This window comes from Pseudorasbora parva, chromosome 18 (assembly GCF_024679245.1).
Source record: "Pseudorasbora parva isolate DD20220531a chromosome 18, ASM2467924v1, whole genome shotgun sequence".
Taxonomy (NCBI): Eukaryota; Metazoa; Chordata; class Actinopteri; order Cypriniformes; family Gobionidae; genus Pseudorasbora; species Pseudorasbora parva.
In genome coordinates, this window is record NC_090189.1 from 6,342,371 (window position 1) to 6,359,747 (window position 17,377).

General features: G+C 37.6%; 1 protein-coding gene across 2 annotated transcripts in view; it reads right to left on the reverse strand.

Annotated features, from left to right (window-relative positions):
- The window catches only part of scamp1 (secretory carrier membrane protein 1), a 212,033-nt gene that overhangs the window by 171,774 nt on the left and 22,882 nt on the right, over positions 1-17,377 (reverse strand). For both annotated transcript variants that reach the window (XR_010898975.1, XM_067423747.1), the window contains exons 3-8: positions 14,952-15,062; positions 8,150-8,261; positions 6,539-6,667; positions 5,113-5,272; positions 4,847-4,948; positions 4,585-4,702 (exon numbers count right to left, since the gene is read on the reverse strand). Coding sequence is in view for 1 of the 2 variants with exons in the window: in XM_067423747.1 (XP_067279848.1) it covers positions 4,585-4,702; positions 4,847-4,948; positions 5,113-5,272; positions 6,539-6,667; positions 8,150-8,261; positions 14,952-15,062 (732 nt within the window). In the remaining variant the exon portion in view is untranslated. The remainder of the gene's footprint in view (positions 1-4,584; positions 4,703-4,846; positions 4,949-5,112; positions 5,273-6,538; positions 6,668-8,149; positions 8,262-14,951; positions 15,063-17,377) is intronic.

Sequence of the window (17,377 nt, forward strand, 5' to 3'; positions counted from 1 at the left end):
GATATTAAAATGCTGATCATCCACTAATTTAGAATTCAAATCCTGGATTTCTTTACTGAAATCCAAATTGTCAAAACGACAGTAAAAGTAATTTAGTGCATTTGCCAGTTCAAAATCAGAATTAAAACCATTTAAAGTAACCTGATTGCTGCAGTTTGAGTTCTGAAGGCCTACTATTGTTTTCATATTTGCCCATGCTGAGCCAGGATTTTTGGATGCCATCTTATTTTCTAATTTTTCCTTATAGCTTTGTTTAGCTTTAAGGATTTCAGTCTTCAAATCCTTAGTAGCCACATGTAAGTCCATAGTTGTTCCGTGTTTAAATGCAAATTTTTTCCTTTGTAAACAGGACTTTACTGATTTAGTAACCCAGGGCTTATTGTTGGAATAAATTTTGACCTTTTTACATGAGATTATCATGTCCCTGCAAAAAGCCATATATGAGCATGTGACATCCACCATTGAGTCCAAATCGTCACCACAGGCCTGTTTAAAAATGTCCCAATCTGTACAGCTGTAACAGTCTTGTAGACAGGACACATCATCTTCTGACCACACTCTGATGTCCTTAGTCACTGTTTTCTCCCTTTTTAAAACAGTCTTGTATATGGGCAACAGATGGACACAATTGTGATCTGACGAGCCCAAGGGGGCCAGAGGAATAGATTTGTATGCACTTTTTACCGATCCATAGCACAGATCTAAAGTCTTTCCCCGTCTGGTCGGACAGGAGACATACTGATGGAAAGTTTTAAGAGTCTGTTTTAGGGAAACATGATTAAAGTCACCAAGGATGAAATTTGGTGCCTCCGGTGAGATTGACTGCAGCCTCTGTACAACATCAAATACTGTACTAGTGGCCGACGCGGAGTTCGCCTTCGGGTGAATGTAAACTGTTGTAATAAAAATCTGAGGGAACTCTCGAGGTAGATAAAACGGTCTCAAGGACACCGATAAAAGTTCTACATCAGGCGTACAAATACGCTCTCTGACAGTAACACATGAGCAATATCGCTTGTTGACATACAAACATACCCCTCCTCCTTGGGTTTTCCCCGTCACCTTTGATAGTCGATCCAGACGAAAAGGGACTCCGAATCCATCCATACACAAATCGACATCCCGATCACACTCTGTGAGCCATGTTTCGGTAAATGCCATAATACAACAGTTCATAAAGTTCTTTTGGTAACGAACATTTCCTTGAAGCTCATCCACTTTGTTCCTCAGTGATTGTACATTTCCCATAATCATCGAAGGCAATGGAGCCCGGTTGAAACGCTGTTTCTTTAGGCGAGTTTTTACGCCGCCTCGTTTGCCCCTTTTCCTTTTCTTTACCGTGTCCCTTGCTTCCTGGTAATCCCTACGAATCAAATTTACATTCAACGTTAGATTTTCCCGAACTGCGTTGCTGTTCTTGAGCTGCAGCAATGTCTCTCTCGTATATGTTATCCTCCCTTGGCATAAAGCCCCGCAAGTTTTACCGGCGGCCATCCAGTACATCACCACAAGCCATAACGCAAAAAGATAAAAAACATCCATTTCGACTAAATATAAAACTTTAAGAGCACTCCTTCAGTAGAAACATAAAAAAAAAAAAAAAACGGATAAAAACATTTAGGACACTAAAACAAAGGAAACGTCATCAAACATTCACGAGGACGCCGAACACTCATTCACTGCCAGTCGCTGCGTGCGCATGCATAGTAACGCGTTACTCTAATCTGACTACTTTTTTCCAGTAACGAGTAATCTAACGCGTTACTATTTCCAAACCAGTAATCAGATTAAAGTTACTTATCCAAGTCACTGTGAGTTACTATTTTAGTCATTTTCCTTTGTAAAAACCGACAGCTTATCAAAGTTCTCAGCCCGAGGGCTGGAGCCGTGTTTTTTATTTATTTATTTTATTTTTTACATTGTTGCAGCCATTAAAATAGTTCAGTTTTGTTTTTAATGTCAAAGTAGTTATTTTTCGTTTCGTTTTTTATTATCCTAATTTTGTTTGTTAAATTAAAGTTTATATAGGCAAGACAATTCAAGAGTTGGTTTGAGAGACTAGGCTATTAAACATGCGGTTAACTCACTGGGTCGTCACATAAAAAAATGAAAACTTTAATTTAACAAACAAAAATTGCTCCAAACATTTTTCGAAATGAACTTAAAAAATAAACGAAACGAAATATAACTACTTTGACATTAAAAACAAAGTAGGCTAGTTATTATACCACCACAAAGGCATTTCTGACGAGCTGAGGCAGCTGATAGATTAGCCTACTGCTCACAACATGCTCGCAACGGCGCTCAAAAAACCCGAAACGGGCTACACAATCTAAACAAAAAAAAAAAGTACAGGCAGGTTGTCTTATAGCCTACCTTACACTTCAGCAAAATGAATATAAATCCGATCTTCAATTCCCGCGGTATATGCTCATTTAACGGAGTTCACATCAAAGCAAAAGATTCCAGCATTTTATTCAGCAGCTCATTTTAAATTCAATGATCGCAATATGAGAGAGAGAGCGACCTAAGCACTGGTAAGATCATTAGTCTCATTATTTTATATTGAAGATGATTGTGTTTTGTGTGACTTATTTTAAAGTTTCATTTACGGCCATATGCGTTGCTTTACTCATCTGCAGCGATGTTGCAGTAGCACCGTCATATCTATCTGACTACAACATAACACGCTCTCACACATTTATTTTTTAATTATTTGCCAGGAGTAAAATTTACACATGTGGTTTAAACAACCAGATATATTTACATTTGTCCGGTTTAGTTTGAAATGCTTTCATGCACCTTCTGAATTGGTTTGTTTGAGTGATCGGAATTAAATACGTCTGGAAAGACTCTCGGAAGGCATTTAGGCCTACTCCTGGTCATTTCACAATCAGATAGATACCTGGTCAGAGAAAACGAATGAAGGAACCAGTTGTAAAAAGGCCATAACTCTAGCAGCTGCTCTGAAGAAACGGACTCTTTAACCCTGCGCGAGCCATATCTTGACAGTGGCGCAAGCTATCATGGTCTCATGTTGTTTCCACCAGCACATCTCATTGTTCATTTTAATTATTAAAATAAATATAAAACGAAGGAGAAGCCTAAAAAAGGGGGCGTAAAAAAGTCGGGACCGTCAGTCTCGGGCATAAATACAATAAAGTGTGTTGCCAAAAACGGTTGTCATTTCTATTTTGAGGCGGCAGCGGTGTTGTCGGCAACTGCTGAATGTAACTAATAAAGTAACTTGTAATCTAACTTAGTTACTTTTAAAATCAAGTAATCTGTAAAGTAACTAAGTTACTTTTTAAAGGAGTAATCAGTAATCAGTAATCAGATTACTTTTTCAAAGTAACTGTGGCAACACTGCGTTTGAGTATACTGGAAATAACTCCTCCTATATGTAATTCAAATTAAATAAGAGAAATTGCCTTCAATTTGACAAGATTTTCTGTTATTTTAATATTTTCTATTAAATATATACATAGTTTTTATTAACATTTTGAATTAGATTTAAAAAAAAATATTTTTAGTTGTTATTTTAATTTGCACTTTAATGTAACATTCAGATTTTTTTTTACATTTCAGGTTTCATTTTAACATTTTGATTTTTTATTTATTTATATTTTCAGTTTTAATTGGCATTTTAATTTAACATTAATTCGTTTTTATTTTCATTTTTCATTTTAATTTCACTTTTTAATTAGCATTGAAATACTATTTATTTGAAATGGCCTTTATTTTTATATCTTCATTTTATTGATTTATTCATTTCACTTCTATTTAGTTTAAAGCTGCACTATGTAACTTTTCCGTCCACTAGAGGGCGCATATTCAAAGCAAAGGCGTAGTTTGATGACGGCAAGTTTGAGCTCAGAATCTTGGGACATGTGGTCTTCACCTTACAGACGGTGGGAAAGAATCGGGCAGAAATCATGTTGATGGATGTGGTTATTAACGTTACTGTAGTATGAAGCAGAGCAGGACCGAGTGTTGAGGAGCTGAGCACATCCGCTGGAGCGAATGTTGCACAACACGCCTTGCAAGCAGCGGGACACAGACACCGGCGCCATTTCCCTTTTCCAGTAATGAGTATGAGGTAATGCAGCTCTGTTTGATACATTTGATTGTGTTTAAAACGATGTTATGACGTTACTCTGTGCGTTCACTCAGCGGCTGCTGTGACACTTGTTCACACTGCTAAGAGTAAAGCGCTTTTGCAGAATAAAACCAGAAACCGAGAGTAACACAGATATGGCGACTCCCTCAGACGCTATGCTGACACGTTCGGGCTCCTTGGTTAAAATAGCAATTTTCTTACAATTTACAAATAGTTGGAAACGTTTGGGATATTGTAAGAACTCAACTGAACAAAATATATAACACTGGCCTAGTGGTTTTTGGATATTTTACTGCAAAAGTACTACATAGTGCACATTTAAGTTTTAGTGATTTATTGTTTTTTAATTTTTAATTGACCTTAAAAAAATATTTTTTATTTCAGTTATTTCATTATTTTAGTTCTTCAACTTAAACAAAAATGAAACTAAATATGAATTAAATGTTGTGTTTAAGGGGAAGCACCTTTTTAAACATGATGAGAGAGATGACAGCCGACGCGGTGAAAAGGGCAGCAATCAGGATCATGATGATGCCGACGGGAATACTCGTGTTCAGCCCGGTCAGCGCAGAGATCCAGCCACTACAAACACACACATCTTCAGTCATTATATCACAGCTTATAATGTAACAACTTAAGGAAAGTGCAAAGGCAAATTTCCCATTTATGGGGGAAAATGTTTTTGCGTACGTGTTTGAATGTGTGTATGAGTGTGTGTGTTCTCACCTGGCTCCCCAACCTGCAATGCCAATGGCTTGCAGCACATGAACACCAAACTGGCAGATATAGACGAAGAAGAACACAAAGAACCTAAAAGAGCTGTCACTCCTTCAGAGAGAAAGAGAGAGAGAGAGAGAGAGAGAGAGAGAGAGAGAGAGAGAGAGAGAGAGAGAGAGAGAGAGAGAGAGAGAGAGAGAGAGAAAGAGAGAGTGGTTAAAATCTAAGGTACAGGTATCTCCATAAAGGTACAGTGTCTGCATGTGTTCGTGTACCTGAACGCTCCATACAGGGGTCTGTACCAGCAGACAAATGAACAGGGTGTAAACAGCATGAACCAGAGCATAGCCAGACCAAAATCCACTCCCCTCGACGCATCTACACAGAACCACGACAAACAGCCGAATATATTGGCAAACAGCGTCCCCGTGTGGACTGCAAGAGAGTAACAAGAGAGAAGAGACCATCACTTGTGATGAACATCACTTGTGATACTGGAATGTCAATTTAAAGTTGAATCTTTGCAATTATTTACTACTATAATACATTGCGACTGTTTAACAACCTTAATGCTTAAAATAAAATAAAAAACTAGAAGAAAATACTACGTAACTGCCCAAGCCATTTTTAATGTGTATGAATGTTTTAATCAAAGAACCTGTTAATAATTAAAGTGGTCTAAACATACACCATTTCTGTTATATTAACTCAATCTTTGCAAACTCTTCAAAGTCACTCAGAAGTTGCTCCATTAATAGTAGAGCTCATGATTGTCGTTACTGCTGTACACAATAAAAATGATAACCATAATGGGAGCGCAAGCTGCACCCTATTCATGGAAAATGCTTTTAGTCACAGAGTCTGTCTACAACTGGAGTTTTGGTGTGGAATTTGCCAGCTTTACACCAGAGAGTGAGAAAATACGGTCCTTTCACCACATTTACTGCACAAATAACTCCGGTCCCTCCGTCTCTGCCCAATCCCCTCCCAAATTCCTACACAAGGTCAGGTGAAATTTAAAGTCCAGTCTGATGATACTAGTCACGATTCATGATGGCTCCACCCATCCCTTGCATGTCTAATTCCTCCGGTATGAAACTCATCAAATAGAAGTCAATGACCTCAGGAGTTTCTCTGGGAGACAAACTGCGCTGAAGTCTATGAAGATAAAGACCTACAACTATACCAAACAGACACAGTAGGCCTATGTAAAAGCTGATAGAACACTGATGAGAATATTACTACAGAATCAATATATGTATACCACCAATTTAATTTAATTTGATTAAATTAATGTTTAAGTTGATATTTACAAGAAATATTGTAACTGTTACTAACTTTTAACTGCTGTAAAAAGCACCTTATTTGTTTAAAGTGTTTGGAAACCATATGTTATTGCACTTTTGTTCATTTAGCAGCACTTTTGTATTCAATATTGAATTTTGCGCATTCTGCGATTAATCGCAATCAAACATTTTAATCGTTGCCCAGCACTAGTAATAAATAAGTTTTCAGTTCTGAAACGTGATATTCTTATAGTATGATAACCTCTTACATGTCAAAAGTTCATGACCCCTTTAAGACTCCTACTGCATATGAAAAATGGTTTCTGTCGTCTATCCTTTGTAGGCATTGCAGTATGTTTGGTTTCAGGCAGCTTTTGGACTGCTGGCATTAAGCGATTGGTCAAGAGATACTCACACATCCAGAGATAGTACATGATCTTGACAGTTTTCTGGAACTCCACAGGTATATCCACCGTTATGTCATGATAGAAACACGGACCCACCGGAAACTTCTCTGGAAGAGGCGGCCAGTTATTTTTCCTCCCTTGAAGCAAACAGGAAAAAGCAATTAAAAAAGGAAAGGAAGAGGTGGATGATGCAACATGAGCATGGTGACAAAAGGTGGTTAACTGGGGTACAATTGCAACAGAATGGTAATGTAACCTATTCATCTGCTGATCTGCTGACTTCTATGCAATTTTGTTCAGAATAAGCCGCAATCTAAGGGTGTGTTCACACTTGTAGTTTGGTTCTCTTGGTTCTTTTGTTCCAGACCAAAAAAGAAAACGATACATTTAGTCCTGGTTAGCTTAGCATTCACACTGCCAGTTTTAAGACCGAACCTAAAGATACAAAACAAACAAAATAACCAATTTCAGATAACAAGGAATCTGCTAATATTATAATGCATTTTAACTTTGGTTACGAATGAAAAATATATATAATGCATTATAAAGTACAATTTTACATACCTTTATAATGCATTAAATGCTTTAAGTAAAGTGTTACAAAGTGTTACCAGCATTTCTTATTATTATCAATGTTGAAAATAGTTGTGCTGCTTCATATTTTGTGGATTTTCTTTCAGGATTCTTTGATGAATAGAAAGTTCAAAAGAACAGCATTTATTTGAAACAAAAATCTTCTGTAACATTATAAGCGTCTTTACTGTCACTTTTGATCAAATGTACACAAAACTGTACTGACTTCAGACTTTTGAACGGTAGTCTACATATGCTAATGCATGTACAAGAGATGACAAGCTTCATTACAAAGTCAATGCTAAATTTAAAACTACACACACACACACACACACACACACACACACACACACACACACACACACACACACACACACACACACACACACACACGTTAATATTAAATAAATAAATATATAACTAAAATGTATTCAGACACCTTCAACATTTTCTCACATTATCACAGTTTATTCGCTATAGTTTCGAATATGGTAATAAAATATGACAGGAACTCAGTGTCAGAACAAATTAATCTTGATAATATCAGATAACTTTGATAAAATACAAGTTTAGGTTAACCAATAACCAAGCAATGCTTAATTTTGTTCAGTCTCTGGTGTAAAAAACACTTCAGAATCGTATGATTTTTTAGGTTTAATATGTCTCAGTTTACTTTATTTTGCTATCCTCACTTACTTAAATTAACTATAATGTAAAAAATTACATCTGAATCAATTTGGATATATATATACAACCAACAACACTATATATATATATATATATATATATATATATATATATATATATATATATATATATATATATATATATATATATAGTGTATATATATATATATATATATATATATATATATATATATATATATATATATATATATATATATATATATATATATATATATATATATTTATATATAGTGTGTGTTGTAGGTTGCGTTACTTGTCAATAACTTCCTGTATGGGTGATTTTTAAGCAGAATAAGCTGTACAGCTTGGACCAGGCTAGACGCGAGGCAAATAAATCACCTCCTGATGCGTTGAGAGTCTGCATCTCTCTCTCCCTGCGGTCCAGCTCAGCTGCTTTTCTCTCCAGCTCCTCCTGTCTCCTCAATAACTCCGCCTGGGCTCGTGCCTGATCCTACATGCACAAAGACAAAGGCATTATAAACACAAATACTGCTCATAGGCGCAGCAGAACATAACTTCAGGACAGTTAACATCACAACACACATCTAATTCCAAAGGCATTTTCTCAGACTGTTTACAGGACACAGCTGTCAGAACCAATATCAAACACATCAGACACTGACAATGTAAGTCTTCTCTTTTTTATTCACGGTATGAGACGGTACACAATGTAAATATGCCAACCCATATCATAAGCGAGTAAGGCAGTACATCTTCTGACCCCCCAAAAAGTGTGTATTGCTACCATGCCATTCAAAAGTTTGGGTTTGGTATGATTTTTTATTTTTTACATTTTTTGAAAGTCCCCAATGTTCACCAAAGCTGCATGTATTTGACAAAAACTGTAACATTATGAAATATTAAAATGTATTAATACAATGTTTCCTGTGATCAAGCTGAATTTTCAGCATCATTACTTCTTAGTGTCACATGATCCTTCAGAAATCATTAAAATACGATGATTTGCTGCTTGATGAATAAAAATGAATTTGAATGGCCTATTACTTGAAAATGCAATGTTTAATTAATTGTGAAATCCTTAAACGCTTCATGCCCTCACGTATTTCATTTAATAAATAAACTAATTTAATATTAATATAGGTATTGAATGCACATCTTGTCAGTACAGCAACACAATATAACATCATAATATAATATTATCATCAGAAATGGGCTGGGACAACGCGTCGATGTCATCGACGCAAAAAATACGTCGACGCAAAATATGCGCGTCGATTCGTCAGACCCAAAATAAAGATGGTGGCGCCGGAGAGTAGTAGCAACCATAGATATACATAATAAAGTATATTATGTAATTAAGTATATTATTTATTATGTATATCTATGGTATAGGGCTGGGACAACGCGTCGACGCAAAATATGCGCGTCGATTCGTCAGACTCAAAATAAAGATGGCGGCGCCGGAGAGTAGTAGCAACCATAGATGTACATAATAAAGTATATTATATAATTAAGTATATTATTTATTATGTATATCTATGGTAGCAACACGAGTGGCTCCTCAGACTTTCAGAAGTGCAAGGCTTGAGGGGTGGCCACAGTCTATGTGGTTGGCGCGCGGTGCCCACGGAGCATCACAGGCATGCGCGCACGCGTTTTGTTGTCACGGCTACATAAACAAATTTCTGCACACAGGAAGACAGATGTTTTGGTAATATTTGATGTATTTTAATCACAAAAACAAACGTTTGCATCAAGTGAAAGCATCGGACACATTGGCTACGTTACCTACATAATAAGCTGTTTTAAATTTAAAATGTTCAATGTCTAATCGCGCTGATGTGACCGAGGGTATCCATCCTCTTAAGTGAGCAGTTTCATCCCAGGACTATTCCGGTTTTAAACGGAATATTGGCGCCCATAATGCACTCTACATGTAACTTTTTTCACTGTCATGCCGCGGATGCGCGTGGCGTTTCTGTTGCGGATCAGCCACGGGGCTGCGTGACGTTTTCTCTGCCTTTGCACACTAGAAGCGTGTCTGACGCGGCGCTGCTGCTGCTATTGATGCGGAGGGAAGCCCTATTCCTAATGTTAAACATAAATAGCCTACTGATACAGCAAAGAAAACGTCAGGAGTAGCCACATATCTGTGGTATTGACGGCAAAATAGGCTACAGAATATTTCGTTCTGTATTGACAGTTGCAATATTTCAAAATCGATAATTGACGTTTTTTATTATTACAATTAGGCCTATATCTGCATTTATGTAAACCTACAGACTTTCAAACATGAAAATGTAATTTAATAATATGTATTCGTGTCAAAATTATATATAAACATCTTTTCCTATTCTATTTTGCCTGGAGACGCTCCCAACACACGTGAAAAATAGGCGCTCTTCTATTTCTAGCATGCACGCGTTTTCCGCGCGTCACAGTCAGTGTGCAAACTCGAACCTGTTAACATGTGAGCCGAAACAAAAACGGACACGCCACGCAGCCGAGACGCTCACGCTTGCAGTGTGTCCCCGGATTTGATTAACCAACTTGTTGATATTTAATCGATGGGCATAGCCTGTAGGCTGAGTTGCATACATAGAACAATCGTATATTAAGTTTCTTTGTTGTAGGTTAATACTTATTTATTTGTGTGTGTGTGTGTGTGTAGCCTACTTTATGTTTTCAAGGTTTTATTGAATGCATTGTTCTTGTATAGTCTTTTACTTTGGAATTTTAAGAGCAATAAATATATATTGCAATGTTAAGGAATTAGTTTTTTTCATTCAGATAATTAAATCAACATGTATAAATTGCTATTAGGCAATTAATGGGAGATAATCGGTAATCGAATCGAATCGTAACCGAATCGGACAGGAAAAATTCATCGTTAGATTAATCGATGCATCGAAAAAATAATCGCTAGATTAATAGTTTTAAAAAATAATCGTTTATCCCAGCCCTAGGTATTACCAAATAAAACCACCAGTCACAACATAAAAACACCCCGCAATCGTCGAATCCAAGCGATGAAGTTTAAATGTTTTGATCGGCCACTTCCCTTAATGATTCCTTTAGAGTCGAATAAGACATTGCAGGTAGGAAAGGACACAGCCGGTGAGATCTACATGATTTTTGGCTGACTGTAGCCTGACTGAACATTTCAAGCTTCTACTTCCATAAACAGAACTGGTTGTAGTGTAAATATTGCATGGTATCTGAGAGTTTATTGTTTGCACACTATACAGTTTCGCAAATACACACAGTAGAGTTTGGAAATAGTTTTTATGTTCTTTTTTATTAAGAGACATTTTTCTAAATCTCTAAACCTTCGGCATGTAAAGCCCATGCTGAAATGACCGAGACAGTAAGTTTAAACCAAAAATAAAGTCCCAACCACACATGGGCCTTGACTCATTTACAGCAGCGTCCCAGATTATAATTTTTTTAAGAATCACTCTAAGCCAATCTGTTGACGCATACTGTCCTTGTTTCTGGGTCATTTTAAGGGCTCAGAAATCCCCAGCTTTCCCTGAAGGCAGCATCATGTGACACACACGGCTTAATCAAGCCGGTGGGCAACAAGTTCTTTTACAGGCCTTCTGTTGTCATCACCCTGAGGCTGAACTCCTCTTCTCTGCGTCCTGCACACTGAAGACTACAGCGACAGACACTGAGCCTAATAACAGCAGGTTCTGATTCGCCCCGGATCACCTTGTTGTGTCCTAACTCAAAGCACCTGACGTCACCACATAGAGCCGGAGCTAGTGAGTCATCTGACGCACACCCAAAGTGTCCATATGTCTAGAGCGCGGCATCCCATCTCCCTCAGGCGTGCTGAATTATACAGCATAACTGCACTCGTGAGCAGACCGGCTCCGAGCTCTTGCCTGCTGGAAGCTTCTGCTGTCCTACTGAGCATTTGGGTGAAAATGTATGTGAACTCAAGAAGGATTTGAGGCTGAATACCCTCTGAACAACAATGTTTGCATCAGTGGTTCGGCTTCAAGTGGACACAAACCGGGATTTAAAAGGGTGGTTGCATGCGATTTAACTTTTTTAACTTTAGTTAGTGTGTAATGTTGCTGTTTGAGCATAAACAGTATCTGTAAAGTTACAAATTACTTCTTCCCGGGTTGGTGACATCATAAACCCTTGCTAGTCTCCACAGACTTCTGCCCGTAATGGTAAGGGGCGTGGCGTTTCCGGCAACCTGTGCTTGGCACTTCAGCCAATAAAAATACAGGAAACTACATTTGGCCATCTGACCAATCTAAGACCATTGCGTTTTTCAGAGGGATGGGCTTCATAGAAGCAGGAAGCAAACGAGCCGTTCAAAGGACAGTGGAGACAGCGGTGTGGAATAAAGGGAGAATATAAGAAAAATACAGTGTTTAAAAAAAGAAAGAAGAAGTATTAAGTTTTAAGTATTAAGAAGCCATGTTACATGTTATAATATATAAATAAATTTAGTTTTATTATTATTGATATTATTTATTAAATTATTATTATGTATTATATAAATTGTCCAAAATACTAATTATTTAACAGTGAAATATTACAATAGCTTTATTTTTTAAACCATCAAACTTAAATGTTTGTTTATTTCTCTACAGTATTTTCTATATATGTTTTTATTTATTTTTTATTTTACTTTTAAATGGCAAGGATCCCTAAACAATCCTCTTGTGAGATCAATTATTTATTTAGTCTTACAATATAATATAATTATAACAACTTATAATATAATACAATATGCAAATATTTTTTGTAATACAGGTCCTTCTAAAAAAATTAGCATATTGTGATGAAGTTCATTATTTTCCATAATGTAATGATAAAAATTAAACTTTCATATATTTTAGATTCATTGCACACCAACTGAAATATTTCAGGTTTTTTATTGTTTTGATACTGATGATTTTGGCATACAGCTCATGAAAACCCAAAATTCAAAAAATTAGCATATCATGAAAAGGTTCTCTAAACGAGCCATTAACCTAATCATCTGAATCAACTAATTAACTCTAAACACCTGCAAAAGATTCCTGAGGCTTTTAAAAACTCCCAGCCTGGTTCATTACTCAAAACCGCAATCATGGGTAAGACTGCCGACCCGACTGCTGTCCAGAAGGCCATCATTGACACCCTCAAGCGAGAGGGTACAACACAGAAAGACATTTCTGAAGGAATAGGCTGTTCCCAGAGTGCTGTATCAAGGCACCTCAGTGGGAAGTCTGTGGGAAGCAAAAAGTGTGGCAAAAAACGCTGCACAACGAGAAGAGGTGACCGGACCCTGAGGAAGATTGTGGAGAAGGACCGATTCCAGACCTTGGGGGACCTGCGGAAGCAGTGGACTGAGTCTGGAGTAGAAACATCCAGAGCCACCGTGCACAGGCGTGTGCAGGAAATGGGCTGCAGGTGCCGCATTCCCCAGGTCAAGACACTTTTGGGATACAGAGAAGCAGCACTGGACTGTTGCTCATTGGTCCAAAGTACTTTTTTCGGATGAAAGCAAATTTTGTATGTCATTCGGAAATCAAGGTGCCAGAGTCTGGAGGAAGACTGGGGAGAAGGAAATGCCTGAAGTCCAGTGTCAAGTACCCACAGTCAGTGATGGTCTGGGGTGCCATGTCAGCTGCTGGTGTTGGTCCACTGTGTTTTATCAAGGGCAGGGTCAATGCAGCTCGCGATCAGGAGATTTTGGAGCACTTCATGCTTCCATCTGCTGAAAAGCTTTATGGAGATGAAGATTTGGTTTTTCAGCACGACCTGGCACCTGCTCACAGTGCCAAAACCACTGGTAAATGGTTTACTGACCATGGTATTACTGTGCTCAACTGGCCTGCCAACTCTCCTGACCTGAACCCCAGAGAGAATCTGTGGGATATTGTGAAGAGAAAGTTGAGAGACGCAAGACCGAACACTCTGGATGAGCTTAAGGCCGCTATCGAAGCATCCTGGGCCTCCAGAACACCTCAGCAGTGCCACAGGCTGATCGCCTCCACGCCGCACTGAAGCAGTCATTTCTGCAAAAGGATTCCCCACCAAGTATTGAGTGCATAACTGAACAGAATTATTTGAAGGTTGACTTGTTTTGTATTAAAAACACTTTTCTTTTATTGGTCGGATGAAATGCTAATTTTTTTAGATGTATGCCAAAATCATCAGTATTAAAACAATAAAAGACCTGAAATATTTCAGTTGGTGTGCAATGAATCTAAAATATATGAACGTTTAATTTTTATCATTACATTATGGAAAATAATGAACTTTATCACAATATGCTATTTTTTTAGAAGGACCTGTATATATAAAATAGGCTACTATATCAATATAAATTCTTCAATTTGTAAAAAAAAATAAAAAAATAATAAAAAGTATTTATATAGAACTAATAGCTAAGTATGTTCAAGGGAACATGTAAACTCTTTTATAGTTATCTATGCATCTCTGAAACCCAAAAAACACACACATCTATTTAAACTGATGTGTTACTGATAAGTTTTGAGTTTGCACTCTACACTTGTGTTGGGTGTAACTGTAAATGTCTGTTTTGTAACCGTGCTGTCTGTGCACATCATCTGTTATTTCCACTATTAATCAAGCCATTTTTCTTTAAAACATGATGAGGTGTTATTTCACGTCTGTGTTTTACGTTGCCTCTCATATTGAGCTTTCTGGACCGCAAACATGACTCACACACAACATAATTATCTAAAAACCTGAAAACCGCATTCACCAGGTCTAACACTATAGCGATACTAACTCTATAGAGGTTGAACAGAGCACTGCAATTATTTCTCATTTAAGCTACAATCAAATGGATTGATCCCCTCATTTCACATCTGCACGGAATTTTATTCTTTAAAATAAAAGAATAATAAACATGCGCAGCTTAGATGGAAAATGTATTAATATACACATATAAATCACATAATTCAGCCCCAAAAACATACATTTCCCCCCAAATCGTGCAGTCCTAACCAAAACGTTGCAATATCAGGAAGAGACATGATGCAACTCTCTATAAAGCTCTCTTTATCCCTGAGGACAGTACTCCCATCTCAAACGGATGATTTGGACAACATTTACAAGAATGCAAGCTTCATATTTCTATTTTGAAACACACTTGCCTGCTTTCCTTCCATTTTAAGAGTATGAAATGAGGAGCATGTACCTGTGTCTGCTGAGGTTGAGTGTAGGCTGGCGGTTCTTCAGTAGGTTTCATAATGGCCGGCTGTGTGTTGGTTGTGGGCGGGACTGATTTAGGGGCGGAGCCCGGCGGGACCTATAATGCCACAAAATAAAAATGAGACAAAACGGCCAACAAAACAACACATGATTTCATCTCAATCACAACACACAGAATATCAACACAAACTTTCCTGTCATTCATAAATCCACTCTGACTGAATGTGTTTACCGGTGTTTTGAGTGTTCTGGATCATTCAGAAATGAAGCAATTTATGTGGACAATTAAGAAAAGGGAAGAAAAAATGTCATATAAATACCTTCAGTGGACTGACGGGTTTGTGCTGTGAGTGTGGGCTGTTCTGGGCAGCGAGCCCTACGCTGGTACAGCTTCACTAGTACCACACTGTGAAGGATGTTTTGTTGGTACTGTCTGTATGCATGCTTGTTTGTTTCCTTGTCTGTATCTCTCTCTTTCTGTTTCTGGCATACTTCTTATATACTAATTTTGAAATATGCAAGTATGTATACAGCAATCCGTATGTAACATTTGGGTGACCTACTACATTTGGCAAATGTGCAGTATAAAACCAAACACAGCGCACTGAATATTATATCCCACAATGCAATGTACTCGACTTGACCTTCCATTACCAGCATGATGAAAAAATGAACATCAGCCACATTCTCTGTACTGACTAAATGAAATGGTATTTTAACTTTAGTTTGGGGTATAATTCTCACTATTAAAGGGGTGGTTCCAAGTTTTTTTTTTAAGGCTTGGTTTTGTTTATGGGGCGCAGTATAACATGTCTTAATACTGTTTTTTTTTTTTTTTAAACGCCTTATTTTTCTTATATTCTCCCTTTATTCCACACCGCTGTCTCCACTGTCCTTTGAACGGCTCGTTTGCTTCCAGCTTCTATGAAGCCCATCCCTCTGAAAAACGCAGCGGTCTTAGATTAGTCAGATGGCCAAATATAGTTTCCTCTATTTTTATTGGCTGAAGTGCCAAGCACAGGTTGCCGGAAACGCCACGCCCCTTAGCATTACGGGCAGAAGTCTGTGGAGACTAGCAAGGGTTTATGATGTCACCAACCCGGGAAGAAGTAATTTGTAACTTTACAGACACTGTTTATGCTTAAGCAGCAACATTACACACTAACTAAAGTTAAAAAAGTTAAATCGCATGCAACCACCTCTTTAACTACTAGTTGCTTATTAGCATGCATTTTACTAGGATATTGGATGTTTATTAGTACTTATGAATAGGGGCGCTCCAATTGATTGGCTACAGATCGTTATCAGCCAATAATCGCGTTGGGAAGTTTGATCAGCGGTCTCTATAAAGGCCGATATCATAAACCAATCACCAATCATTAATTCTACCCAATACCTAACTGTTAATAAGGAGTATTTAGGAGTTTGAGTTTTTTGAATTGTTAGTTAATAATGAAAATGTAAAGTCTGACCATACTTTCTTATATGTACTCCAATCCTTTTGTTAGAGTGTGCATTTATTTCTGAGATAAGTGAATATAATGAGGTGTCAACATTATACTGTTTGAAACCTTGCATAATGGAGACTTTCACACTATTTTAGAAAACAGTAGTATATTGTGCAGCATGTAAAAAAATTAAAAAGCACTTCTAAACACAGATGGCCAGACAGAGTGGGTTGGCAGATGGTATTTTCGACCTGTTCTGTCCTTTGAAAACTTGCACACCTGTTCACTGTGTACACAATAGGTTGTACATCTGAAGACAACATTTACAGCATTGCATAACGCCGAGTTCAGAGTGCATGCTTTTCAAACTTGTCGGATGCTCTTTTCACACTGCACGACTATCTGGGGTAGCATTTAGTCACTGCTGTGTTCACACTGACCGATGCATTGGCGGCAGAGGGGTTACACACTGCATGACTTTACAATAGGAAGAATCGCAGACAACTCTGTCTGGTCCTCAAACTAGCGAAGTGACAAGGAAATAACGCAAGATCACGTGTGCGTAAGGCCAGGGTTCTCGCGCAAGACTGGATTTGTCATGAAAAATTATAGCCCGCAAGAAGCTTGCGATCCAAATTGTCTGTGTGCTGAAAAGGATAAAAAGAAGAAGGGGAAAAAAAAGATTAAGGAAGAGGAAATGGTTGGAGAAACAAGGATTGTGTTTTGCAAAGAGAGTTTGAGGTAAATAAATTATTTCGCAATGTGCTGCTGTTGCAGCTAGAAAATATTTTTGTTTCTGTTTGATACAATTATAAATATATCTATTAAAATACTGATATTCTGCTCTATCCCTGAACCTCCCGCTGCCCTGTATCTTGCGCTCTCATTGGGTGTAGGTCATCGCCGATGTAATTTTCGGTAAGAACACATTTCACACTAGGGCTGGTTATTGACACAAATTTCA